We start from the raw sequence: 27450 nt of genomic DNA, 5'->3' as shown, positions 1-27450 counted from the left end.
CTCTTCCTCCTCTTCTTTCTTCCTCTTTTCATTTTCTTCTTCTTTTTCAATTTTTTCATTCCATTCTCTCATCCTTATCCTTTCCTCTTCATCCTCCTTTTCCTCCTTTATTTCTTTTAACAGATCACTGATGATTACCTTCATTTTTCGTAAATTGTTTATCTCCATCTTCACTCTATGGGGACTATATGAGTAGTGATCCTCGTTTAGGTTAACCAACATTTGCTCAAACATTCCTAAATTGTCCATGACGTTTTGCAATTTTTCCATTTTGTTAAGGTGGTTTGAAGCCATCTTCTTTTTTATTCTTTGCAGAATGGTTTGAACCACGAATACTGTGGGTTCTTATACAAAAAGCGCGGACGTGATGGAAAACATCCCCTAAAACATAAAATGGATCTTACCTAGATCATAACCTAACATCGCGTGGACGTGAAGGAAAACATCCCCACTTTTCTCATTTCATATAATCAAACCCAAACTATACTCTCCACATACTCTAAGAAACAATAAAGAAACCCATAATCTACTATTCACACCAACCTACTTCATCATTTACAAACACAAACTCACAAACACATACACTTCCACTATTAATAAAGAGTTAGTGTTTATTTTCACACTACTCTACCTACACACATTGGCAAATCGATAGTTATTTCTTTTCTAGAGTATTGGGTAGCCCTGAAAAGGGCTGTTTTGTTTGGAACTTCATGGGCACCTGGTTAATGGTGGCACCTTCCAGGCCTGGCGCCACATACACATCTTATCCCCCAGTTACTTTTTACCTTTTTGGGGGAGAGAGCAGAGGCAGGATATGTCGCTTCAGAATCCCAATTTTCACTCTCTGGGATTTTGAAATTTCTTCTCTCCTTTTCCTCCTCCTCTTCTTTGTTTCTTCTTTCCTCTTTATATCTTCTTTCTTCTTCTTCTTTGTTTCTTCTTTCCTCCTCTCTTATCCTTCCCTCCTCGACAATGGCTTCCGCGGCCAGTTCATTTAATATGCGCCTGGCATATTCCAGATGCACATGAAGCTCCAACAGTTTCTCAAGTCTCGTGTTCATTTTTGGTGTTGATCAATCAACAAGGGTAGCTGGACTGCCGAACGAGTTTCAATTTATACTGAAAGCGCGGACGTGAACTAAAACATCCCCTAAAAACATAAAATCCATCTTACCTAGATCATGACCAAGAAACAACAACAACGCGCGGACCTAAAAGAAACACTTGCTCACTTTTTTATGCTACCCATCACTTCAATAGACTATCCACATACTCAAAGCAATCCAATCTAACCCCAAGTATACACCTCAAGCACCCCAAAAAAAAACAACAAACAAACATCATTTTAATCTACTATCCACACCAACCTACTTTATCACTTACAAATACAAACACACCAACACATACCCTCAAAATTTTTAAGAAAGAGTTAGTGTTTATTTTCACACTACTCTACCTACACACATTGGCAAATGGATCATTACTTCTTTTCTAGAGTATTGGGGTAGCCCTGAAAAGGGCTGTTTTTTGTTTTGCTATGGCATTCTTTTTTAGTTTCTAAGAATGCGATGTCCTCTGAGGATAGACTTTCTGGCAATAGGTCTGCTTCTTCGGAAAGAGAAGAAGAACTCTTTGGTGTCGATACGGCAATCGACAAAGCCTCTGTCAGGTTCAGGTTGCTGCTGCTGCTGCTGCTGCTGCTGCTGTTCTTGTTGTTGCTGTTGCTGCTGTTTTTGAAGTCTGTACTTCTCTGTCCATTCTTCTTTTTCCCTGTTCACTTCTTCTCTGAAGAGCTCTTCTATTAGGTCTTCAGTGATTTTTAACATTCTCACATTCTCTATTTCTTCTGGCTTCGGTATCAGACTGTGTCTGACCCTATGCAAATTCACGTAGGCTTCGTTGAGCTTAGCTAGTTTGGAGCACATCTTCTTAGGAGGATGAGTCGACAATGGATGGTTAGACTGGAAACAACCCCGGTTATTATAGTGAAAGCGCGGACGTGAAGGAAAACATCCCCCACACGGTTTTTTCGAGCCGCAACGTTCATGAGAGGGATAGTAAGAAATGAAAGAGCATCAATTCAACATTCTTATAGCTAAACAAAAGACAAAGGCATTTTTTCAAAACACAACATTTTTTATTCAAAAATCACTTAACACTAAACAACAACATTTCTAACATTTTTAACAATAATCCAACACTATAACATCTAACAACCTTTTTCTAATCACAAACATTTTTTTCTTCAAATACTAACTACTTTGAACAGGGCTGACAACGTTGTGAATGAAATTGTGATTTCCACTGTTGGAAATCATTAGGCCATTGATGGACACTACGTTTCCTAGCTTGAGACAAAAGATAAGCATAATGGTCACAAAACCATCGATCTACTTTCACATCGTTTCTAGCAGAAGAACGAGGATCGAAATGAGTCACTAAATGTTCTAAGGAATAGCCCAGGCTGCGATGATGCAGAAAATACACACAATATTGTCCACACACCAAGGAATCTGTGCCTTGTAATTTCACGTTATTGAATCGGGTGGTTTGAGCATTTCTTCTCATAAAGTCGATGATATCGTCTTCCAAAGGGGGCAATCCGTACGAATCGAAATATTCCACACATCCTTCTTGAGGAAAGTAGACGGCTACCCAGTGGGTTCCTGGGAGATGACTTTCGTCCGTGTTGATCACGTAAGCTTGATGGTCTTTAGGTTTGCGATGAGGGAGTTCATCTTTAGCACAGACGACAGGATTCCAAGAAGCCGTATACGAACTGTGGTTCAAAAGGTAATAAAGTTCCCAGGTATCCATTGATTTGTGTTTTTTTTCTTCTTCACAGGTAATAATAAGTCGTCAATTCGATTCTGACTTTTTGCTTGAAAATGACTGACGAATAAACGGTTATTCGTTCTGTTTCCTCACTCTGATTCAGGAGAGCTTCGATACGATGGATCTCTTGAGTGGTTAATGGTGGACAAGAATGTTCACGCAAGTCTTTATACCACTGGTGCAACACGTCTTTGTTCGAGATGAGACTCCAAGCTTCGTCCAGATACTCGTCCAATTTTTCTTCTTGACTCAACATCAGGCATTTATCGTGTTGAATTTGACTGGGATGATCGTTTTGACATCCATAACAATTTTTCTTGATCAATTCCATCATTTTGTCGACCAAGTGTTTGGCAAAACAGGAGACTAAATGGGCTTCTTGTTCTGGCCATCTTGACTTCATCATGATCACTTCTTCCACAGTCTCCTCACATTTCATGTCCAAAGTTTCTCCACTAGGTAAAGAGGGATAACAGTCTTCCATGGTTTCTAGTAATCTAGAATGACTTCTCTCAAACTGTTGATTTCTATGGTATTGTCGAATTCTGCATACAGAATGACGTTCACCGTTTCATCAGGGATTCGGTCTTTAAACTGAATTTCCACACGAATCTGGCCAGATTTTATAGGGTGGAAATGTCCCTCGTCGCTGCCTTGGTCATGAGTGAAATCGAAAGCCCACAAAGCATAGCCTCCTACGTAATCCTCGTACGTAATACCGTGACTGGTGTTGGTTCCTAACTGGCCGGTGGCTTCGTACAGGGACAAGTACGATCTCAAGTAATTCTTCTTCTCAAAGTCAGGTTCGAAAGGTCGGGTACACAAGGTCTTGCCATCGCGACTGACTTCGATCTTGGACACGCCAAAGTGTTGAAAGTAGAAAGGATTTTTACCCAAATCTCCGTTGAAGGCTGTATTCTCGACGATACCAACGATTAAACGTTTGGGTAGCTGTCCTTGGAACAGATGATCTTCGATCATGGATCGCTGTCCCTTGGGAATGGTGAACGTTTTCACTTCCACGCGTCGTATGGGATACTTGGCGGTCGTTCTGCTCAACGTCTGACTGATGTCGTTACCCACTTTAGGTAACACTTCCACACGGCGTACGTAGAGCCTGGCTTCCTCGATGACAGTTTTGCAAACAGTAGTACCTATCAAATGGAAAGCGGCACTGCTACGATTCAGTCTCAGGCGAACATTCACCCCGTTTAGCAAATATTTCTCTTGCAACCACATGTCCAGATGTAAACGATCCATCAGTTCTAAACTTTGTCCGTTTTTGATTTTGTCTCTTCGTTCTACAAATCCGTCATTGTTTGGTGTTTTGCTTGCATCAGTTTCGAATCTTTCAAACTGGCCTGCTTCGTCAGCTTCCCATATCACACAGGCATTGAGATGAGTGTTCTTGGCATCTATTCCGTACGTCAAGAGATTTTCCAGGTACGCTCGATAAGGGTAAGTATCCATGCTGCTGCTGACCAGTTTGTTGTTCAAGTACAAGTCCACTCCGCTAAACAAGGAATGCATGAAATTGTTGACGGGAGCTATTACCTCATCGCCATCTAGGGTCGAATTGTCCTCATCGACAACTTTGACTTTCAAGTACAAGTAACTGCTATTCAGATCGATGTAATCTTCGGGCTGTCCTTTGATTTCAAACTCGATGGGAGCTGAGGCTGTCAATGAGGAGACGGGGTGAAATTCCACCCACTGGGATTCTTGCATGGTCATCATGGTGGGGGGCATGGCAAACAGATCCAGTTCCGTCTTGGAACAGGCGCAAGACTCTCGGTGCATCATTTTTTCTATGTTTCAATAATCGAAAACGTCTAAGTCTCGAACGGTTCTTCTTTTCTTGGCCTTTCTCGCTTGAAGTCTGGTGAAAGGGTGTTTTCTGCGTCGTCTCTTTCTGCCTTGTCCTTGCTGAATGCCTGACTCGGTAGCGTGCAGGGCATTTATAGGTGTGTCTCGTCGGCCCAAAATGTCTTTACCCGTTTGCAGCAAGACATTTTTGCCTGCCCTCATGAAGGCTTCTTTAGGGTTTTGTTTGTCGATGATGACATTTTGGAGAAATTCTTTGCCTTGCGTCAGTGCCGCATCTTTCAAAGCGTGCAATCCGCGTGTCACCATCGGTTTCAACACTGGGGCCACCGAACGAAAGGCCGATTTTAACATGTCTCCTAAACCGTGTCCTCGCTGTCGAGCAACCCCTTGGTACACTGGATACATGACTTACTTACGAGTCGTGAGAAAACCGTTTTCGAAAATGGAGTTTCACCGTGACTTTTCCTTTGGTGAATGGAATATTTTGTCCCAAATCTCCTTTTATAGCAATGTTGACCGTGTCCAAATACGACTTGCTGACAGGCAAATAATGAGGATGGACAAATTCGCGGTGGACGTGGTAAGTGTTTCCACCTTCCTCGTCAGCGTTTGTGGCAGAATCCACTTTGAAAGGAATGACACGCAGTAACGGTACGGAGGTGTGTCCCACCACGTTGTACTCCACCACATCGGAGTACACGAACATCAAATTCAGTCCTTGGTTCAGTTCTACCGGGGTACGAAAATACTTGGCAAAAGAATCGTTGTCAGAAATGACTGGTAATTCACCTTTTTCTTGTTCTACTTTCTTCCTTAGCTCCATGTCACCGCCCAACATGTCAAACAATTCATGACAAAATAAGAAAGACATGATTTTGGGCCCCTCAGGAAATTTCATCAGGAAGCGACGAGCTGTTTTGTGGTACTCCAGGGTGACACTTTTTTTGACACTTTCCAAAGCTTTCAGAAACACACTATTAAACCTGGTGGCTATGGTGTTGACCAAATGTTGACCACTAAAATAATAGCCTGGGGGAATGAACAAGTGATAGGTGGTCCACTTTGAATTTGGTGTACGGGTTTTCTTGTCATATTTGCTATGGGTATCCATCCACTGTTGCATTTGCTCGTCATGAACTTCCACATCAAATTTATTTTGATTGGGAAGGACATTGAGGACTTGGGTCGGGTGAATCATTTCTACTAAAGCCACTTCCCAATGGGCTTCGTGATCTAAGGGGATGGCTTGAGGTAATTTGGCCGTGTAACAGCACAATGTGTTATTGGGAAACACCTCCATGGAACTGTCACTGGGTAAGGTTAAGTAAAATTGGTTTTGGTGACTCATAATTCCAGAGTTCTGTGGCTCTCCGAGGGGATATTACTGGACGTCAGAGGCGTGTCTCCGCCCAAAATGGGGTTCTGATTGTGGTTGGACTGGTGACTGGCACTGGCACTGGCACTGGACACAACGTTCCCGTTCGAGGAGAATTTCAGGGAGGGATTGGGAAGCAGGTAACCGATGCAACTGCTCAATAAAATGGTCCACAATTGTTTGTCTCCTTGTTGCAAACTCAAATTGGCGATGGCTGCCTCGATGACACAATACACCACGAAGATTTGGCAGAAAAAGACGATTTGTGTTTTAGGCACACGTTCTCCACACCACACCCACAAGGGTTGTTTTTGTAAATCTTGCACAGAAGAACTAGGGGAAGAAGGAGTGGTCGACGTAGCTGCGTCTGCTGCTGTGTGAAAGGGCATGATGGTCACTTCTTCTTTTTATAGTCGATGACTTGCGAAGCGTCGATCCAAGAATCGAAACTGGGTGGATATCCTTTCCAACGTACTTTGACTTCTTTGACACGTCGTTTGCCCACTTTACGGGTTCTGCGTTCGAGAATGCTTTCGATGTCGTACACGTCGTCTTCTTTTTTGGTGACACGTTGTAACTCGGGCAAATAAAACGTTCCTTTGAGTACTTCTCCGTTCATGTCTTCCAATTTATAGACGGCAGGATGACGGCCATGCACTCGTCCAGTGACGCGAAACAATTCGGTCGTCCAGTTAGGTAAGTAACCTTTGTCGAAAGTGCGTTTGGTTTTGCCAATGCGCACCCAATCTCCTACGGTCAACTCTCCACTTTTCTTGGGGACAGCCCTCGTCGGGGACGTACCGAACAGGCGCTCGAACACCAGCACTTCGTTGTCGGGAGTCACGTCTTGCGGGGCACGTCCGATGCTTCGATGGTAAGATTGGTTGTACGCTTGCACCAGGTGCGGTAAGATGTCGATGTACTTCAGAGTGTGGTGATGCGTAAAATATTTCCACATGCGTTCTTTCAAAGTGCGTTGAAAACGTTCCACGATGCTGGCTTTGGTTTCGGGATTCTCGGTGGTAAAAAAATGAATGTCACGTTTCTTTAATTCTTTTTGGAAAGCTTGGTTCAGAAATTCGGTGCCTTTGTCCGTTTGCCATCGAAGAGGGCGACGACCGCTTTGTTTCAACACCCGTTGCAGGGCTCGCACTAACTCGCTGCTCGATTTGGAAGTCAAGGGTACGACCCAGGCAAATTTGGAAAAGACGTCGATGACACAAAACAAATATTTGTAGCCGCGATTGTAGCTGGCCAAATGAGAGACATCGGCTAAATCGGCTTGCCATTGATGATCGATGCCTTCCACTCGGGTGCGACTTCTGGCAAACTTGCGTCGAATGGGTTTGTGTAAAGTGTAGGTAGCTTGTTCTTGTAACCATCGTTGCACTTGAGGTAAACGGAGACTTTTCAGTCGAGTTTTGGCAGAACGATACAATTTTTGAACTCCTGCGTAACCTGCAGGATGCGAGGGATCGTAGTAAATGCTGGCTAAGACTTTTTCCATTTTTTTTGTGTTTGTGTGTTAATAAGGCACCCACTCTTGGAAGAGGCTACTCTTTTTCTCTTGGGGTATTTTCTTGGATTGCAAGGCTTTGCGTGTGCGACCGGCAATAGGTGTCGAAGAGGAGGATGTCTGAGCAGGGGATATCGGTTCTTGTTTCACTTCTGTCTTCACTTTCTTTTTCTCTTGTGATGAAGAAGGGGTGGCCATCATCTTTTTAATCCATCCAATTCTGGAGGTAGGTGGTGTTGTTAACTTGCGTACTTTTTCTGGTGGAGTTTGAAACCCTTCTTCTTCTTCTTTTCCTTTTTCTTTCTTGACCACTGGTACTGGTACTGGTACTGGTGATGGTGCTGGACTTTTCATCAAGGTCTTAAAATCTTTTAGAGTGGGTAAAGCTGTTTCGTCTAAAGCTTTCTGGTGAAAGAGTTGCAGTCGTTGCAAGAGTTGACCGTACTTTTGCGATTTTTCTGTTTCGGACAAATCTTGGCGATCCATCAAGGACTGCAATTCGTGTTGTAACTGGGACATCTCGCTCAAATTGGGATTGGGAGGTAAATGCGGGGTGCGTTGTTCTTGCCACCGATGGTATTCCATCCATCGTTTGTAAGGCACTAAAGCTAGTTTTCGTCCTTCCATGGGGTTGTCAGGGGTCGATTCTGAGATCTTGGGACTTTCGAAGGCCTTTTTATCTTGCTCCCATCAGTCCTCCCAACATGGTTCCCAAGACTCCTTTCAGTATGGGGCCTAACAAGAGAGGCAAAATGCCTCCACGTTGAACCAACATCTTCTTTTTTTGACGAATGGGAATTTTCTTTTGAACCATTTGGCGAAGAACGTGACGATGTTTGCCTAAGCATTGTTTCTGGTGTTTGGACAAAGGGATCGTGCCTTTCAAAACGTTCAAACAACATTCGCACACGGTATCGATGACCTCTTTGGAGGCCGTTTGAATGAGTTTTTTTCGTAGGGGTGAAGAAGCTTTGGACAGGACAGATAACAGGTCCCCATGTTTGGCTAAACGTGGTGGCAGTCCTTTCCTTTTCTTTCCTTGGGGTTTTCTGGAGGGTGACATCTTTGAGTCTTTAGGAGCACCAAAAGAACACTGATACCCTACTTGGTCACAGGCCTTTTTTATACTGGAACGCGTCGCCACTGATTGTCTTTACGTTTTATCAGTTTGAGGACAGGCATGACACGTCGTGCAGGGGTACGCAACGGACTAAATCGAGCCAGTTCTTGCTTGGACAAATCCAGTAAACTTTGTAACATGCCCGATCTTTCTTGGACTTTGATTTTGGGAGAAGGTACTTTGTGAGCAGCAGCCACTGCCACTAAATTGGAGGGTCCTGCCACTGGGGAAGTTCTTTTGGGGGTCATCAACGGAGATGTTCTTGGTGTGATCAACGTCTCCAAGTACTCTTCAGTTCTGGGTGTCATCAACGGAGAAGTGGATGAACGTGAGGATGCCGGAGACGCAGTCACTGCTGTGGCAGGTCGTGGTTTGCGAGTGTAAGGTTGCGTCCTGGCCGAAGTGCCTCTCTTGCGACTAGTTTTCTTCTGTGGACTTTTCTTTTTCTGGGGACTTTTTCTCTGTTTCTTTTTCTGGGGGCTTCTTTTCTTTTTTCGGGGTGGTGTCTGGTAAGAGGAGGGTCCCGCCACTGGAGAAGTTATTCTTCTTGGGGACCTGGTCTTTTTCTTTTTCTTCTTGGGGCTTCGTTGAACTTTTGTCTTGGGGATAACTTTGGGGGCATTAGGATCCCATCTTAAGAGTGAGCGAATGATGACCCCTCCTAGAGTACCGCTCCCTCCAGGTTTCAAAATGATTTGTTTTTTGGTTTGAGTGTCGATGCGGGGATCGGCCAGTTGGACCAAAGCGACTTTGTTTCGATCGAAAAAGCGTTGGGTTTGATGAGGAATCTGAATGATTCCTTGGAGTAATTGACGTGCCGTCACCGTGAACCATCGTAAGACTTCTTTGAGACTAGCTTCTAAGACACGAGCTCGTGTTTGTGGATCTTTTTCTCGACTGATGCCATACAAGGCACGAATCAATTTGACGGGAAGATGCGACTGAAGGGACGTCATGTTCGCACTGTGTTTGACAGACGAAAAAGGGTCTGAGGTTTTTATAGATTTTTTTCATGGGGAGTGAAATGAAGTCGAGGACGGAGACGTGTACAGGACAGGCCCTCCGTCTTGGCACCAGTGGTGAAACAAGTGGGTACGAAATCGCAAATCCTCGGGGGTCGTAGGTTTCAAATCGACGAGTAAATAGGCGTGTGGCATTTGAGTGGCATCGTCGTACGCCTGAGTCAGCCAAGGCGTTCCTAACTGTTTGGCTAAGACTTGCACTTGCGATTTATCTCGAGGGCTTTTAAACAAGACCACGTAATGCGCATTGAGACTGATGGTACGATGGGCTTTACTTTGTTGAAACAAATTTTGGGTGATGTAAACGACACTGGCATTACGGTGATGCCCTTTGCGCGTGAACCACAATTTAATTTCTTCTTCGTCTTCTCCTAACATGTCGTCGAAAATGACCAAATGGGTTAGACGGGAGTCAGAGACGATGCCGTTGTCTTCTTTAGGAATGCCTTCCACAAACACGATGGAATCGCCTTGACTTTCTCGCAAAAGGCTGTACGCCGATTGCCACTCTTTGTAACACCACACGATCCGTTGAGGGGGCCGATCGATCAAATGATGTTTATGCTCGATCAAACGTTTGACGAATTCGGTTTTGCCTGAACCGCTAGGTCCAGCAATGAGCATGTTAAAGGGATGGCGAAGTTACAAAGCCTCCCAACTGGCACGATCTAAGTGTTCGTCGATGACTTTGACAGTAGAGGAAGAGGGAGCAGAGACAGTAGAGGTAGCCATGGTGTCAGAAATGTCACTTGTGACACGAAAACAAACAAGACAAGAGTTTATATACTTTTTCAGAACACGTTTATTGAATGTTTTTTATCAAACATGAATACGAAAGACAAAAATACATAAAAGCCAAAGGCTTAAGTACAAGAATAAGAGGCACATGATAACGATGAACGTGGAATAAACACAAGTGTCTGTACAACAATCACATGTTTTGGGTAATGTTCTAACTAGTTCAACAGGGGGTAAAGTCACACAAGTGTCCTCCCGAAAAGGTCTTTCAGGTCTGTCCACGACAGTCCTGTCTTGGGTGACGGGTTCTTCTGGCACCGTCACTAACACGGGTTGAAAAGTAACTTTTTTCCTTGAACAACTCTCGTGCATACTGGGCCACTTCTTGGGTCCAAGCCTCAAAATCCCATTCTTTCCAGGCACGGACATCTGTCCAATGGGGATGTAAGTCACAAGCTACACACACATCGTCATACACGTCTTGGGTAGCTAAAAGTTGACGAATCTTTTTTTCCTGTTGAGGTCGAGAAGTATCCAGATGAAAACGCAAGGCTTTGAGCAAAAGGAGTTTTTCGTGACCATTTAAGGCCATGGAGGTGGTAAGTACTGATCGTAAAGAGTCCACAAAGAATCGGCTGGTAAACGAAATCCCAAAAAACAAGTCACTAAGACACACACCACTTGTCGTCCCAAATTGAATGGATAAAGTTCTTGTAATAATCGATGGTAATGATCCACGGTTTGAATATGGTCATTGAGTTCCTTCCACGGAATCTGTTGGATGACATGTGACATAAACCGTGGCATGGCAGCCTGTTTTTATATTCTCTTTTTTTTGGATGCAATACACGTACTTTCTAGCCAGAGATCTTCGTTCTCCAGTAGGGAATCTAAATCTTGCATACTGTAACCGAAACGTCAGAGTTCGTTTAGGTGTTTCCTCTTCCGCTAAGCAGATTCCACGTAAAATATGTTTGTAATCCTTTACCTCGTCTTCCTCAATGCGTTGCACTAGGTGAATCTCGAAGTAACCATAATCATGAACATGTCGATCATTAGCGACCTCAAAGTTTTGAACAATGTCTGACCATTGAAAGAATTTCTGACGAATCAGTTCTCTTATACCATTCAGGTACCAGTGGTTAAAGATCTGGTGACGTATCGGATGCAATTGTTCTTTACGTTTGACTTGTATTTTGACCAGCTCTCGGTAAATGCGTTCTCTCAACTCCACAGGCAAAGCACGAATGTTCTCTTGTAAAGTATCCATGAATAGGTTATACTAAATTCTCTTTGGTCTGACACAAGAAATGTACTCTTTGCACAAACATGGTTTTAATTCATTGTCAAATCTAAATCGTTTCACCACTAATCTACACATTACAATTCGTTCAGAAGTTTCCTCTTTCACCAAGTTGACATTGCGTGAAAGATGTTGGTAATTCGTTAACTCTTCCTCTGGAATTCGATGCAGTACGTTTACAATGTAGTAGATAGAATCGTCCATACCAAACCATTCCTTTTTATAACCAGGAGGTCGTTGATCAATGTCTGTCCAATGGAACACTTTCAACTCAATCAGTCCTTGTATAGCCTGAAGGTACCAGTGGTTCAAACACCGGTGACGTAACGGATGCGATTGTTCTTTACGTTTCACTTGTATTTTGACCAGTTCTCGATAAATGCGTTCTCTCAACTCCACAGGCAAAGCACAAATGTTCTCTTGTAAAGTATCCATGAACAGATTATTATGGTAAGAAGTTACTTCAATGTCTCGGTCCCACTAAGGGTAAGTAATGACAATTCGGTGACCATCGAGCATGTTCTACGTAGGCCGAATCTTGCGGTTACACACCGCAACTGAAGCACTTGACTTTATCTCCTTCGCCCAAGTAGAAAAATCCGGCTCTGGCTAATTCTTCGGGGGTCGGTCCTCCCAGATACTTAGGCCATTTTCCTTTGAACGATTGAAGACGATTTTCAAAGTCGCAGTATTCCGACAAACGCACAGGGAACGAATATTCGTCTTTCACAGGTTCGTTTCGATGAGGGTTGAGTGACATGGGTAGGAGTTTGCTCAGGGCTGGATGACATCCGTAGGGGGGTAGACGTGAAGGTGAACATTCCCCTTTAAAACGAAACCCAGTAAAATGTCCAAGAGGACGAGCGGCATCACTTTCGCATCCCACAGGTTTGACACGCACAGCATCACTTTCCATGATAGGGGTAGGGGCACTAAAGTTCCCATGATGCTTTACGGAATCGCTCAGGTCACAAGGTACAGCATCGTACCCATCGCAAGGCTCACAATCGCATTCCACTTCCGAAGCCTCACACTTGAATTGTGCCCTTCTAAACAACTTGTTCTGTGTTTCTCTGAAAGTATTCATCTTGTTCGCTCGGTCTTGGTAGTCACAATGAACTATCGATTTTGCCTAGGGTTCCTTTTTATATACAGACCAATACCGACGTGACCGTACGGTAAGGTGAAATGATTGGGAAGTCGAACTCGCTTCTGGTATATAATTTGATAGATTTTTTCCAAGGGTCGACTGACGATGTGGTGAGTGGGTAAACGTACAATCTTGTTCGGTTGATAGGTGGTCACTTTAAAGTTTCCATCCTCTTCCGATTGCAAGGCTTCTTTCAATACCCCAAAGTTGACCACTCGACTGGTACGATGATTCAGAGTCAGTCCTTTCACTTTGCACGTCGTGTGCACTTCTCCTTGTTTGTCCCGGTATTCGTAGCCGTAATTTTTGGGACCGCCACTGACGAAACTTAGAATCTTGTCGTCGGGATGCTCGTCTGTCCAGGCTCCTAAACGGTCTCCTTCGATGTCAGGGTGATGTTGAATCGGGTGATGGATGTAAATGCAACTGTCCGTGTCAAAGTACAGGACGCGTTCTTCTAACAGTTCTAAAGCTTCGTACAATTTTAAGCGAGCATGGGCTGTCACGTAAGCCGCAATGATGACATTTCCAAAGGGGTCGTCTTGTACAAAGTCCAGATCTTCTTCGTAATTGACTAAGATCAAATCCTCGCGAACGACGTCCACGTGTTTCATGAATTTGGTTTTGTCGTGAATCATCTGGAAGTAGCGGGAAGGTTCTGTCAAATATTCCGTCTTGGGTAAACACGGTCGTTGTGCCATTTTACCCCACAAGCAATTTAACATCACTTTGGCAAACGATCGCCTGCCTTCGTTTTTCTCGATGTGGTCTAAAGTGATGCCTTCTTGTTCGTAGTATTTCTCTTTGAATTGTATTTGGTCTTCGGGAGTGTGACACCAGGAAGGATAGCCACTGGCTTCTTGCTTCAGTTTCAAAAAGGCATCCACGTAGTCTGCGAAAATGCCTTTCTGAGTAGGGTCACCCTTGTGGTATTGTTGTGTCTTGGGAAAGTGGCAAAGTTCGTACACTTCTAACAGCTGGTATCCCATGTCCAGAGCTTTGAACAATTCTACGCTGACCCAGGTTCCCGTCAAGGCCCGTTCTTCCTGGCTGTGATGGCAAGGTTGGTCTTGGTTGCACGTTTCGGCACAAGTACGGCACAAGGGAAACATCAATTTGCCTTGACAATGGTGAGGTAAGACGGGATGGTATAGGTTCGTGGGAGGCAAAACTTTACACTTGATCAAGCCTTCGTATTGTCGAATGTTGACCAGGTCGATGTGTTCCGTCAGCAATTGCGGGTGCCCTACAGGAAAGCGACAATATTTGCACACGTAGGGATACAGCGAACACACGTCCAAGTATTTGATTTCTTCTCCTTTCTCTTCGTCGGCTTGGTACAGCAAACAGGTGGCATTGGTCCTTCCTCCGTACAAACTATCCCTCGGGTTCAGCGGGTCCATGAACTGGTAACTTTCCACGAGGCGTTTAAACTCGGGATCGGTTTTCAAACGGTGATCGTACTCGTGTTCCCACATTTCCACCACTTGGTATCCTTGCTGTTCTAACTTTAGGCGTCGCTGACAAGTGTCCTGGTACAAGTCTTCCATGGTTCGTTGTAAAAACTGATTTTTAGTGCCACGGTCAGGGTAACAAACGGGACATCCGTGAAATAAGCAACCGTTAAACTCGTACACGATCTTGGGGTTTTCTAAGTCCCAGCCATCGACCGAATACGTTCCGATGGTCTTTTCACCCCCTCCGTTGCGAGCATGCTGAATCCACTTGTCTTCCTTGTCGCACAAGTAATGTAACCAGCGTAGGGCTTTGACCGAGTATTGACGCTTGACAAAGTGGGTCGTTTGAGGACTGATGACAGCCACGGTGTTTTCAGGCATGAATCGTTGTCGATACACTAAGGAACACGCTTTGGCAATGGTGCAAGCTTCTTTCAAAGGATCGACCCCTCCGTGTTCCATGAACAGTTCTCGAAATTTTCCACAGCAACGCCGTAAAATGTCCACGTCGGAACGACAATACTTTAACATTTCTTCCTGAAAGTCGAAAGGGTCCGAGGCGTGAGCCTGGTACCAAGCGTAGAAAGCTTCTCGTTGTTCGGTACGCATGTTGTCGGGGTCGTAATAGTGAGCCTCGGGCAAATGGGGTAGAACGGCGTGTTGATTGGCTTCCGTATTGAAAAAGTGTGGAAAGTACCCTTTAGCCATTTCTGTCATTCCAAACGTTTTAGGCATTCGACTCAAAGGCATGGCCAAATAGCTCATCGAATCTTTAAACTGTACTTGTCCCACTTGCATGAAAATGATTTTGGCTCCGTTCAAAGTCACTTTAGGACGTTCGGTGCCTTGTTCCGCATAGTACCTCAAAAGAAACTGTCCATCGTATCCGGAGAAATTGTGAGCCATCACCGTGGCATGGCGATGACAATCTCCGTAAAGTTCGATGTCCTCTTGGCTCCACGTCTTGTCGACGGGGTCTAAGACCCATTGGGCAAAATCGGCTAACGTGTTTGGTCCCCGAAATATTTTTTCACGCCCTCCAGGAATCTTGCTGCAGTGAGGGCAATGACTGAAGATAGGTTCTTGAATGCACTTCTCGCACGCTCGATGAGCCACGCAGAAATTAGGAATGTGAATGCCAGTCTCTTGCATGCATTCTAAATCGAAAAAGATGAAATTGCCTTTCTTCTTGTGACCGTCCTCTTTCTCTGGTGGGGGTTGGTATTTTTGCACGTAACATTCGTGTTCCAAGTCCACGATGTGGTGACAAATGTGACATTTTTTCTTTCCTGAACATACGTGTGCCTTGGTATTATTGGTACGTATGACTTGTTCACACGTAGGGCACAATCTCAGGAGTTGACAAGCACATTTCTTCTGTGAACCTTGCGTTTTCAGATGTTGTTGGTAACAGGTAGGGCTGACAAACGTACGCAGACAAGTTGAACAAGGCACTGGTTCTTCGCTCAGACAGGGTTGAGCGGCCAAACATCCTGAGCATTTCCATCCACAATGCTTGTGTTGCTCTCGATTATTATAACCATGGTCACATTTCTCACAGTAATAACCGTATCCCAGGAATCCAGTGATACTGGTAATGGTATCGAAATGGTCATCGTGATGATAAACATGAATGTATTTTCCGTCCTTAAAATCTTGCCCTCGAAACAACATAGGCCCTCGCACTTCTTGAGGGTGCACTTTCAAGGTGTATCGTGGAGCTAGGGCATCTTGCAATTTTTGCATCTCAGGAATGCCACAGGGTGTGTCTTTGGACAGGCCAGCTTGTTGCAACAGGAGTTCTGCTTCGTTTCGTTGTTTGGCTCGGTCGGATTGTTGAATAGTTTTCCAGGTTCTTTTCCATTCTACCGTGTCGTTCTTGTTGGCATAGGTTCGTCCCACCACGATGGCACGGGCTAAACACATCTGGTCATGAGGGTTGTGAATTTGGACAAGGCTACGCTTAATGCTGCGAAGGTCGTTCACCAATAACATCTTTTTGCGTCCGGTCCCTTGAGGAGGAGAGACGTGGGTCATGTCCAATGTGGCTTTTCCATCGGTGATGTCAAACTGGTCATTAGATTGTTGCACATGTTGAATCTTGTCCATGACTTTGGAAGCGGTCAATTCTGCAGGGGTGCTAAACTCGATCCAAACAGGGGATTTCAAACCGTCGTGTTGTATGGAAAGTCTCAAGCGATCGTCTTCTTTGGGTTGACATTGTTGCTTGAGTGAAGTGAGCAAAGAATCCCACACTCCGGTGATAAACACTTCTGCTTTCTCTAACGGCACTTCAGCCTTGAAATCTTTAAACTTCACTGTGTATTTGTAAGCCGTAGTTCTAAATTTTCTAGAGGAGCGCTTTTCCGTCTCTCGAATGGAATAGTACTTTTCAGGGTTAACTAAGGGTGGTGAACTTGGTTTAGAGGGTTCTGATTCTGGTTCACTCATGTCCTCTTCAAAATCACTGGCATGAATTTGTGCCAAGATTTCAGCCCTGGTACGAGGCGATAGATCACGTTTCTGCCTCTTACTTCTTTCTTCTTCTTCTTCTTTCTTCTCGAATGAATTAGATCGTTTCATCTTGAAAGCAAAAAGTCAAATGACTCAAGTTCAAACACCATGAGCTACTTTATAGTCATAGCATACCAGCGTATATAAAAGGGTGTGTGTCTTGTCCTTTCACTATTCATTTCACTCTCAAGCCGAGCACAACGATGGAAGAGACTAACCAGATGGAACGTTTCGTCAGAGCTTTGCGAGGGGTCATTAGAAAATTCTCTTCAGACCAGCCTACGGACTACTCTCCTTCCTTTAGAGATAAAAGTCAAGATACTTGCTATATCTGTCAGAAGAAAGGGCATTGGTCTTCAGAGTGTCCAGACCGTCAAAAAAGAACAAAAACAGGGACTAAAAAAGACAAAAGTCAAGATACCTGTTATTATTGTAAAGAAAAAGGACATTGGTCTCCAGATTGCCCAAAAAAGAAACAAGAGGAGTCAGAAGAAAAGAAGGATTCTTCAGAAGAAGAGAGGGATTCTTCAGAAGAAGAGAGGAATTCTTCAGAGGAAGAAAGCAGACAGGTGAAGAAAAAGAAACAGGAGAAGAAAAGAAGAAGGGAAGAAAGTGAGGAGGAAGAAGAGGAAAAGAGTGTGACAGTGAAGAAATTCAAAAAACAGAGAGACTAAACAAGGAAAAAGAAGAAGTCAATGAACTTTAAATTAAAGTGTTATGATGTGAATTGTGAATTGGATTGTAAAAAATGGAGAAAAGAATAAATGAATGATATAAGGTAAGAGTCTTTGAGTTTTGATTTTAAAATAAGAAGCTACACTCACGCACTCATACAAAGACACGTACAATAGGGTAAAATGGGTGGGTTATTTTTTTTTTTTGAGTTATTGGCAAATTGAAATTGTATTTCTTTTCGAGATATGTGGGTGGCCCTGAAAAGGGCCTTTTTTCTTTATGATGTAGGGGTGAGTTTAAGCAATCAACTTTAACTGCCTTATGCCTTTGCCACGGCCAAGGCCTACTTCTGGACTGCGTAATGTTGATGATGATGATAATGATTGGGTTGAAATCACTTAGGGTGGTACGGTAGGCTTAGTCACAGGGTTGACGTGTTTAGCACGGGAAGGTCGTATTCTCTTCGGTCGTGATAAAGAAGTCTGATACATTTGTTTCAGACTTCTTAACTCCGCTAAAATGTCCAACAGTACCGTGACCGTTTGATTTTCACCCTCTTGTTTCTTTGCTGCTACTTCTTCTTGCTGTTGTTTTTTTCTTACCTCTTCTTCTTGTTGCTGTTGCTGTAGGAGAAAAGCCTGTTCCGCTTCCTTTTGTCGTTGTATAAATTTCTCCAATTCTTCTTTCTGTCTCTGTCTAAAATTCTCCACTTGCGGTAATGAAGAAGGTAACGAAGGTTCCGGAACAAATTCTTGCGAGGAGAGAAAATCCACAAAATCCCAATTCACCTCTTCTGAAAGTAAGTCCGGGTTCCCTTGGGCGGTCTCCCCTGCTGGTGCACCCCATTGGATCGTTTTCTGAGTTTCCGTCATGTTGAATCACTGTCGCATAGATTGACTGCACACAAGCGCTAGCGAATCTATATAGACTACGTGACGTCACAGACTGCTCTCTTCGGATTGGATGCGGGCTGACTGAATTCTGTAACGCGTGTTAGGATTGGTGAATGAACTCAATCCGTTTCAATCCTTTCTGTCCCTATAAATAAGCGCAGTTCACTGCATTGATTCACCTATTGTCGGAGCCTCAACATGTGGACAGACGTTGAATCTTCAACCCTTGTGTCAACAATGATGTTCAGGACGGACATGCTCATGTATGTCCGATCCAAGTGGACCGTTGTCCACAGGACCAGCAGCAGCCTGTGGATAAGAAGAGTCTATATAGAGAGACAAGGTTGCCTCAAGAGGACTCTGATGTATGGCCCTGCTGTAAGACGAAGTTTGAGGACAAGAAGATGTCGCAAATGCCCTTTATGTTAAGGGCATATTAACATAAACCAAAGGCCCTTTTCAGGGCCAGCCATATTTCTCGAAAAGAGATAGTCTTTGAATTGCCTACCCCTTTTTTATTTTTTAAAAAAAAAAATCCCATGTTCCATTTCCCTTGACGCTATACAGTCCCACCCTGTTTAAATTCCTTTGACGCTATACAGTCCCCTATTCCCATGTTCAAATCCCCTTGACGCTCAACAGTCCCACGATTTTTCTCCATGTTAATTTCCCTTGACGCTATATGTTCCCACGATTTTTCTCCATGTTAAATTTCCCTTGACGCTATATGTTCCCAAGGGGGTCTGTAATGCTAATTCCCATTGACGCTATAAGATCCCCCTTAACTACTGGCAGTTCACAGCGGAAAAAGTTTATGCACCCGAACCCCAAATTTATACCTGCATTTTTCATGTCTGAAGGTCATTTTTGACACCATGTTATGCTCACAGTGCAAACACAAGCCCTTTCCTCAATGACAGTTCTGCAAAACAGTGTGTACTAAACAGGCTGATGTAATTGAAAATAGTTGTCATCCAAGCCGTTTTTGAGATATTCTACTTGCTCCAAACCCATGTGTTTACTGCTACGGGAGGCTAGCTCTTCTTCCTAGCCAACTATTGGTATTTCACTATCAACATACTGCAGAGTAACTATGGAAGGTGTACATGCCTGACATCAATTTCAAGAGCAACACAAGCCCGAAATACCTAGATCACAAATATATCCAAATATTTAAATAGTCGACAATAATAGCTGAAAAAGTCACACCATAGCCTTTAGTTAAGAAATTTGTCAAGGGCCAATTTACAAAACTGGACCCTGCCACCATACGAAAAATTCGTATAGCGGAGTGCAACGCGAGGAGCATACGAAGCAGGGAACCAGACTTATGTCAACTCGTGAGTATCGGAGATGCGTAGTAGCTTGGATGTAGTTGTATGAATATACATGTACATCAATTTAGTGGGCAATAGCAACTTCGTGGTGTGTCCTACGGGTTATATTTCGAATGTATGCACCGCTCCGGTGGCCTAGTGGTTAGAGCGTCCGCCTCGGATGCCGGAGGTCGTGGGTTCGATCCCCGACCGAGTCATACCAAAAACCTACAAAAATGGTACTAACAGCTGCCTCGCTTGGCGTTCAGCATTAAGAGGTTAGCGTTAGGACTGGTCGGCCTGTATAAGGATAATGTGACTGGGTGGGACATCTAAATTTAAAAATTGTTAAAGCTACGTTAAAAAGCAAAATCACATCACATCACATTGAATGTATGCCGATAGCTAACATTTGGACTACCTCGGCTGTTTACGAATAAAGGACTGACCGAGAACGTGCAAATGATGTTGTTGTTGTTGCTTTTGTAGGATTTAACGCCATTTTTCAGCACACGATAGGCTATACATGGCGGCCAGTACTAATGGTGGAGGAAGAACCCGGGAATACCCCGGAAAGAACCACCGACCCACGAGAAGCTACTGGCAAGCTTTCTCACATACCCACATTGGCTGAATCCGAGACTCGAACCCACACAGACAGGTGAGATGGCAGTGATCCGTAACGGAGAGCGCTTTAGACCACTCGGTCACACGTGCCAATGCATTGCACTACTTTTTAATTTGCAATTGCTCGGTCAGTCCTATGGTCTATCAATCGTTCAGATAGCCGAACCAGTTCCAATAGATTGCGGTTTCTATTTATTCGAATACATTCCAAATTGTATATTTCTGTACATTACAGCGCCTACATACATCTGAGACATATTTCTGTCTCAAAGAAATAGCTGAGGTGGTTTGTAGTACGCCATATATGTTGCGTTTTAAAAGAGCCGCAAGGTTCTGATTTTTACTTTGTCTCCTTCCGCCACCATAATTGTGCGATATGAACAGACGTAGTTCCGACTATAGTTCTCATTAAAGGACGAGTAAAATATACGGTTTTTTGGGGGGTTGGGGGTTGGTTGTTGTTGTTTTTTTTCTTCATATTTTGGAAAAAGCCGAGGACGTTCCTATTGCTTGGTAGTGACAAGAATAGCAATGGCTGGACATGACGAGCGCTGATACATCATATTTGTTGTTCTGAGATCAATATGAGTTGTTAGAACGAGCACAAGAAGATAGAACATATGATAATGTTTTCTTCTTGCTAGGGTGAAATTCCAGAACAGATCGCCCGAAGACGGCTTAATAGAATATATCATTGACTAAATTTTAGTGCATCGTGTGTGTGAGGATTATGATGTAACACATACTCTTGCGCAGGTTTCTTTTTTTCTTCTTAAAAACCCATAACTGCTAAAATAAAAATAAAATGGAGAATAATCAACAATGCGAAGATTCGCCTAATCATAAAAAATGTATTATATGCCAAACATTCCACAGTAATGCAATCTGAGTAAAAAATGGCTTTGCCCTATATTCTTTATTTGAATTCACATTTCAGAAATATTTCCTCGATATGATATAAGGAATAATCTGGTAAAACTGCCGTTAAAATGAAGATACCTTAGATTGGCAACCAAACAACCTAATATATGTCAGATCAGAGGATCGAACCACAGAGGTGCATAGTGAACGCGTTACCTCTGCACCTTGTGGTCAGTCACCTTCTTAAGAGCAAGTACATACTTTTTTTTGTCTGGATTTGTTCTGTGTTTATCTTGATTTTTTTCAACTTTCCATTAATTCAAGCATTAATAAAATGCATACATGACAGGCTCCAACACAGTTGTTACTTATGCAGACCTAGAATGCGTGACAAATGTCTTAATATATAAATCACGTTTAGTTAAATGTTTTCTCGAGTGTTCTTTGTCTGTTACACCGTTTTTGTAGACTCGTGAGTTTCTTACTTCCTTTTTGAATCGGAATGATTATATCGTTAGGGTTAAGATAGAAATTCCCTCGAACGAGTTTTTCAAAAGAAATGTTTGAGAAAATTAGAAACCTGTCGTCACCTTTGAGTCTGCCTTTACATGGCATCCAACGATCGGTGACGATCCGAATGACTGTCTGATTTCCGGGGTAGGATCCAATGCCCTGCCATCTTCTGGGGCGTATGGTTCCATTATAGAATATATTGAATCCATTGGTTTCAATTTGATGTCCAATAACGATAGTGTTGGCTGAAATTAAAGCAAAGATTCAGTGAAAGGACTGCCGATGATCGACTAAAGATGACATCGATTTATAAAAAAATCTATTTGACTATTCATAATTCCATCTTGGCTTAAATTTTTTTTAAAAATTAGTAATTACAATTAATGTAGGAACCGTTTATATGTTATTAACAACTTCCGCAACATTTGCCACAAACCTTGTCTCTTGGTTATTTAAACTAATTCATTTTTGGCCATATTACAACAATGACCATCATTTAGTCGATATTGCTGCTGTATAATATATATAAATAAAATAGTTTAATTTGATGGATTGAACAGTTGGGTTTTTTGCCTGTTTTTTTTTTTTTTTAAATCTTTGTGTTGTTTCATTTTGTTTTGCTTGGCTTGGTTCGATCTGTTAAAGATTGCACAGCCTACCATAGCTTTGCTTGCAAGGGTCGCCAGATGGACTCCGCTTATTACAAAAAGCGTAATTCTGCTTCGGTGTTCGACAGGTGAGTTCATTCATTTGGTTTTTCTGTGTGTTGAAAACCTCTGATCCGCAGCACCTGAGCCAAAACATAAGAAAATGTATACTTACACATGTATATATGTACCTGATAGCTACTTGCACGTATTTATACATATGCATGCATATATGTAGACCTAACTGATAGCTACTTGTACATAGCTGCTTACACGTGTGTGTGTGTATATATATATATATATATATATATATATATATATATATATATATATATATATATATATATATATATATGTGTGTGTGTGTGTGTGAGTGTGTGTGTGCGTGTGTGTGTGTTTGTGTACCCGATAGCTACTTAAACGTATTCTTTCTTGCTCTTGACTGCTTAATACCCTATTTTGTAAGTTCAAAGAGAACTCGTAAATTATAGTTCGCCATTTTATTTTATATTATACTAAAAAGATGATACTATTGAAATATCGATTATAATTTACAAGCTTCGGGACACGTGCATGGAAGTCCATGACTTGATTACATTCTCTGTTATTATCTGTATTTCCTGCCATATATCTATCACAACAACAACAATAATAATAATAATAATAATAAATGGTAATGCATTAAAATGCAGCAAACATTGATGTTACATTATACATGCAGATTAGATAATTTACATAGATACATACATACATACGCTGGGCCCGATGTGGATAATCTTGGCGGGGTCCCCTGGATTTACACTCGGGGCCGCCTGTGAGCACGGCATTTCGAAATGAACTTTTCAACAAGTTTTATATGATATTGAACTTGTTATTTTCTTCCATCGGTTTAAAATTACTTTCTCTTTATAAATATATTTTTAAAATTACTAACGCATGGGGCCCATGAGAGAGCGGTGCCCGATTGGGCCAAATCGGTCCAATCGGCCTAAGGTCGGCCCTGTATTTGGGGTATTTTACAAGCCACAACCGATACTTACACGCCGTAGAGCGACGGTACGTCAGCCAGATAACCTAAGGTACAACATGTTTGCTTGGCCGGGTTAAAGCACTCGTCAGTAGCTGGGCAAACTAGACTAGATGACCCGTGGCTCTGGCGGCAGTGAGTGTCATCCTGTTAAATACGGTATTCTTTTATATCGGTTGCTTAGTTCCCTCTTTTGTATACATTGATGTACATGAATAAATGAATTATTAGTAATTAGGATAAAATTAACTCATTAGTATAAAGGGCAAACATGACCTGCTCGTTATTGACAATAATACATTCTCTGGTTACAGTACAGTGGTATAATGTGATGGAAACTGAAATAAATAACGCCCAGGCATTGTCAACAGAATAGAAATTTATATAACTCACAAAATTCGATGATATCTCGAAGAAGAGTGAAGAATTTTTAAATATGATAAAGTGTGTGTGTGAGAGAGAGAGAGAGAGAGAGAGACCTTTCGTATCCTGTTCTGTTCGCCAGCTGTAAAAAACAAAAAACAAAAGAGAGCAATAATATTAGCTATATATCTTTTTACTATCTTGGATTGGATTTAACCAGTAAACATTTTGAACTCGCATACCTTCCGCTAAAACAAAGTAATAAAACGTACGATTATCGCATGAGAAATATAACATAAAATATCCTAATCATCAGCTAATTATAGTATCAACTACATTACCGATGAAAAAGGCTTCAATTGTGAGGACATCAAACACCGATATAAGAATTACTGGCAGCATTGTTGAATGATTCTAACGATTCCAATCCCTCTCCCTCTACTGAATTACATGTATTTAATAGCATTGTCGTGGGATTTTCAGAGCATGGGAGAGGCTGGAATTTTCGTTTTATATTTATAGGGTGTTATATCTGGGATTTTTTAATGCGGGAGTTCTGAGACCTATACATCCGATACATGCGTGTTAAACAGTGCATTTTCACAAACGAAAACCATATATTTGTTTTGGTACGTTTTGGTAAAGCTTTGACAAGCACTCGGTTTACAATACACTGGGTGGGGGGTACGGGTGAAAAGTTAGCTACAATGTCTTTATTGTATTTTCAATGTTTATAAATATAACGTCCGTCGCCCAATATCAAGTGTTTAATTGCAAGTTAAGTGGTGGCGCAAATACATCGATCATGCGTGAAATTTTGTCACGTGACTCAAAACCTGTAAACTGTGCGCGAGGGAGTGTTGAATTTCCATTCAGAATTTTTTTAATACAAATTATATAAAGTATATTGACAGAATACACTAAAAAGAGAACATTGGTAATTTTCATACAAGGAATTTCATCAGATTTATGTTTGGCGGGCATAGCAAATATTAAACTTTTCAAGGCAATCAAGGGTACACGTACAGATGCTTTGAGTGGGTTTTTGGTGTGTTTGGGTGTGCGCCAGCTTGACCATACACATTTCGCTACAATTTCATTAGTACTTATCTATTTGATTAGATTTTCCTGACGCGATTTCCTCTTGATGCTGCTGCAGTTTTAAATTGCAATGACATTTTCACAGGCAGGAGTGATGGAGTAATGGGTATGTATTCATACTCATGGATGAAGTTACTGTAAATGGAAATAAATGTCAGTGAAGAATAAAACCCGGGAGTCCTAATTAGAATATCTTTTAATTGATTTTCACGGAGATTTCTGTTTAGAATCTATTTTCATGGTTCTTACGATTATAACCCTTCCTTCAATTGTGTGGATGTATTCTATCGAACAAGAAAGTGATTGTTAATAAGGAATACGGTTTCTCTCTCTCTCTCTCTCTCTCTCTCTCTCACACACACACACACACACACACGCACGCACGCACACACACACACAAACACACACAAAACCATGCCACAATTTGTCAATTTAGCTTCACTATAAAAACACAAAAAACTTTTCAAGTATTTTTAATATCACAGGCTTGACAATTGTCTTTGTACCTTTACTATGGTGTGTGTGTGTGTGTGTGTGTGTGTGTGTGTGTGTGTGTGTGGGAGAGAGAGAGAGAGAGCTCTACTGGACTCTGCTATAGTGTTTCGGGTATTTTGAAAGCATAATTTCGAATGCAAATAATTTAAACCTAAGAGAAAGTATAGTTTGCTCCAAAAAATTTAGGAGAATAAATCAAAAGTTTAGGACATCTAAAACTGTGGCTGTTTTGCCAACACAGTCAACTTTTCTTCATTGTACATTGATTGTATTACAGACAAATTCAGTAGGGCAATACAGTTCATGAATTTGTTTTTCTTATGTACCCTCTCGCACGGAGAATCTTCAATCCCCAGTTTAACACGGCTATTCAATTAGCAGAGGAGAGCCTCGGTAGTGATTCCAATATACAATGGTTATTTGAAAAGTTCTGATTATTTTGTTATAACTCTTTTGTTGCTTTGATCCTGTCAGTAAATTAAATAACAGTTGACAAAGTAACGTTCTATAAAATGATCTGCAGCTACAAGTGCAGCACGTGACAAAGTACAAACCATTAGAGATAAGCTTGACACCACAATTTCAATTGACTAGTCGTCACCATACAGTTGGGATACAGAATTTGAGCGGCTACCATTAGCAGCATTTGAACCTGTCTCTATGGATTTCGTACGTACAATCGTGATGAAGAGTGCGCCAAAGTCATGTGAACTTGATCCAATTCCAACATCACTGCTGCTTGAGTGCTTAGATCTAGTATTGCCTTCACTAACTGATGTTATTAATACCTCTCTCTCATCAGGGGAATTCCCATCATTTTTCAAAACTGCCATTGTAAAGCCTCTGCTGAAGAAACCAACACTAGACCATAACGATTTAAAGAACTACCGCCCAGTTTCTAATCTCCCATTCATTTCAAAAATCTTAGAAAAAGTTGTTCTATCCCAGTTTGCATCTCATCTAAATTCAAATAGTCTTTTTAGCAATGTACAATCTGCATATCGCCCTTGCCACAGTACTGAAACTACTCTTCTAAAAGTAGTTAATGACATTCTCTCTGCGTTGGATAGCGGAAAGATTACAGTCCTCACCCTCCTTGATCTGTCTGCAGCATTTGACACAATAGACCATGATATATTACTTCACTGTCTCCAGCATGTATTTGGCATTCATGATACAGCCTTACTGTGGTTCAAGTCCTACTTGGTCAACAGGACACAAATTGTATCTGCAAATGGAATACACTCCAGCCCAGTTGATCTATGTTGTGGTGTTCCACAGGGGTCTGTTCTTGGATCTGTTCTCTTCATTCTGTACACTCAGTCGCTCTCAAGTGTCATAGATCATCATCCAGTGTCTCACCAATTGTACGCTGATGACACCCAAATATACAAATCTAGCCACCCAACTGAAGTTGATGCTACCATCCAATGTGTAGAGAGGTGCATTTCTGATGTGAAATCATGGATGACTTGTAACAAGCTGCAGATGAATAATGATAAAACTGAGGCCATTTTGATCACAACACAAAGACTTTCTCATTCATATCCTTTACCTCAAACAATAAATATCAGCGACCCCAACATTAAATTCACACAATCAGTAAGAAACCCAGGTGTTACTCTGGACAGTACTCTCACATTGCACCAACATGTCATGAACATATGGAAGGCTGCATATCTTGAGCTGAGGCGCATCAGCTCAATTCGCAAATATCTTTCAGTTGATGCCACTAAAACACTTGTGTGTTCATTAGTACTTTCAAGACTGGACTATTGTAACTAAATTATGTCTGTTTCATCTCAGTATCTGCTCCAGAAACTTCAAAAAGTTCAAAACACAGCTGCTCGGATCATACTTAGAGTACCACGATCAGAGCACACCTCCCCGCTGCTCTGTACCCTACACTGGCTATCCATTCGATCCAGAATCAAACACAAAATTTGTTCCCTGTGCTACATTTCACTGTCGGACTCCAGTCCAACATACCTATCTGACCTCACCTATGTGTACACAACAGCATGATACTTACGCTCCTCTTCTGACAATCGTATACTCATTATTCCCACTAT

At 42.2% G+C, this 27450-nt stretch overlaps 1 protein-coding gene across 2 annotated transcripts in view; it reads right to left on the bottom strand.

The window, feature by feature from the left end:
* Nucleotides 1–24295, bottom strand: part of LOC149808296 (uncharacterized) — a 29503-nt gene extending 5208 nt beyond the window's left edge. The window contains exons 1-5 of one of the 2 annotated variants that reach the window (XM_089975729.1): nt 24124–24295; nt 23899–23924; nt 23433–23566; nt 22405–22535; nt 21823–21990 (exon numbers count right to left, since the gene is read on the bottom strand). In XM_089975729.1, coding sequence (XP_089831855.1) covers nt 21823–21990; nt 22405–22535; nt 23433–23566; nt 23899–23924; nt 24124–24184 — 520 coding nt within the window. In that variant the 5' untranslated portion in view covers nt 24185–24295. Of the gene's footprint in view, nt 1–21503; nt 21991–22404; nt 22536–23432; nt 23567–23898; nt 23925–24123 lie in introns of those variants that run through there. The other variant, XM_089975722.1, reaches the window with a different exon arrangement.
* Nucleotides 24296–27450: the final 3155 nt, after the last annotated feature.

The sequence above is a fragment of the Sinohyriopsis cumingii genome, chromosome 1 (assembly GCF_028554795.1).
Source record: "Sinohyriopsis cumingii isolate HCF-2022 chromosome 1, ASM2855479v2, whole genome shotgun sequence".
NCBI classification, from domain to species: Eukaryota; Metazoa; Mollusca; class Bivalvia; order Unionida; family Unionidae; genus Sinohyriopsis; species Sinohyriopsis cumingii.
This window is presented reverse-complemented; position numbering and strand designations above follow the sequence as displayed.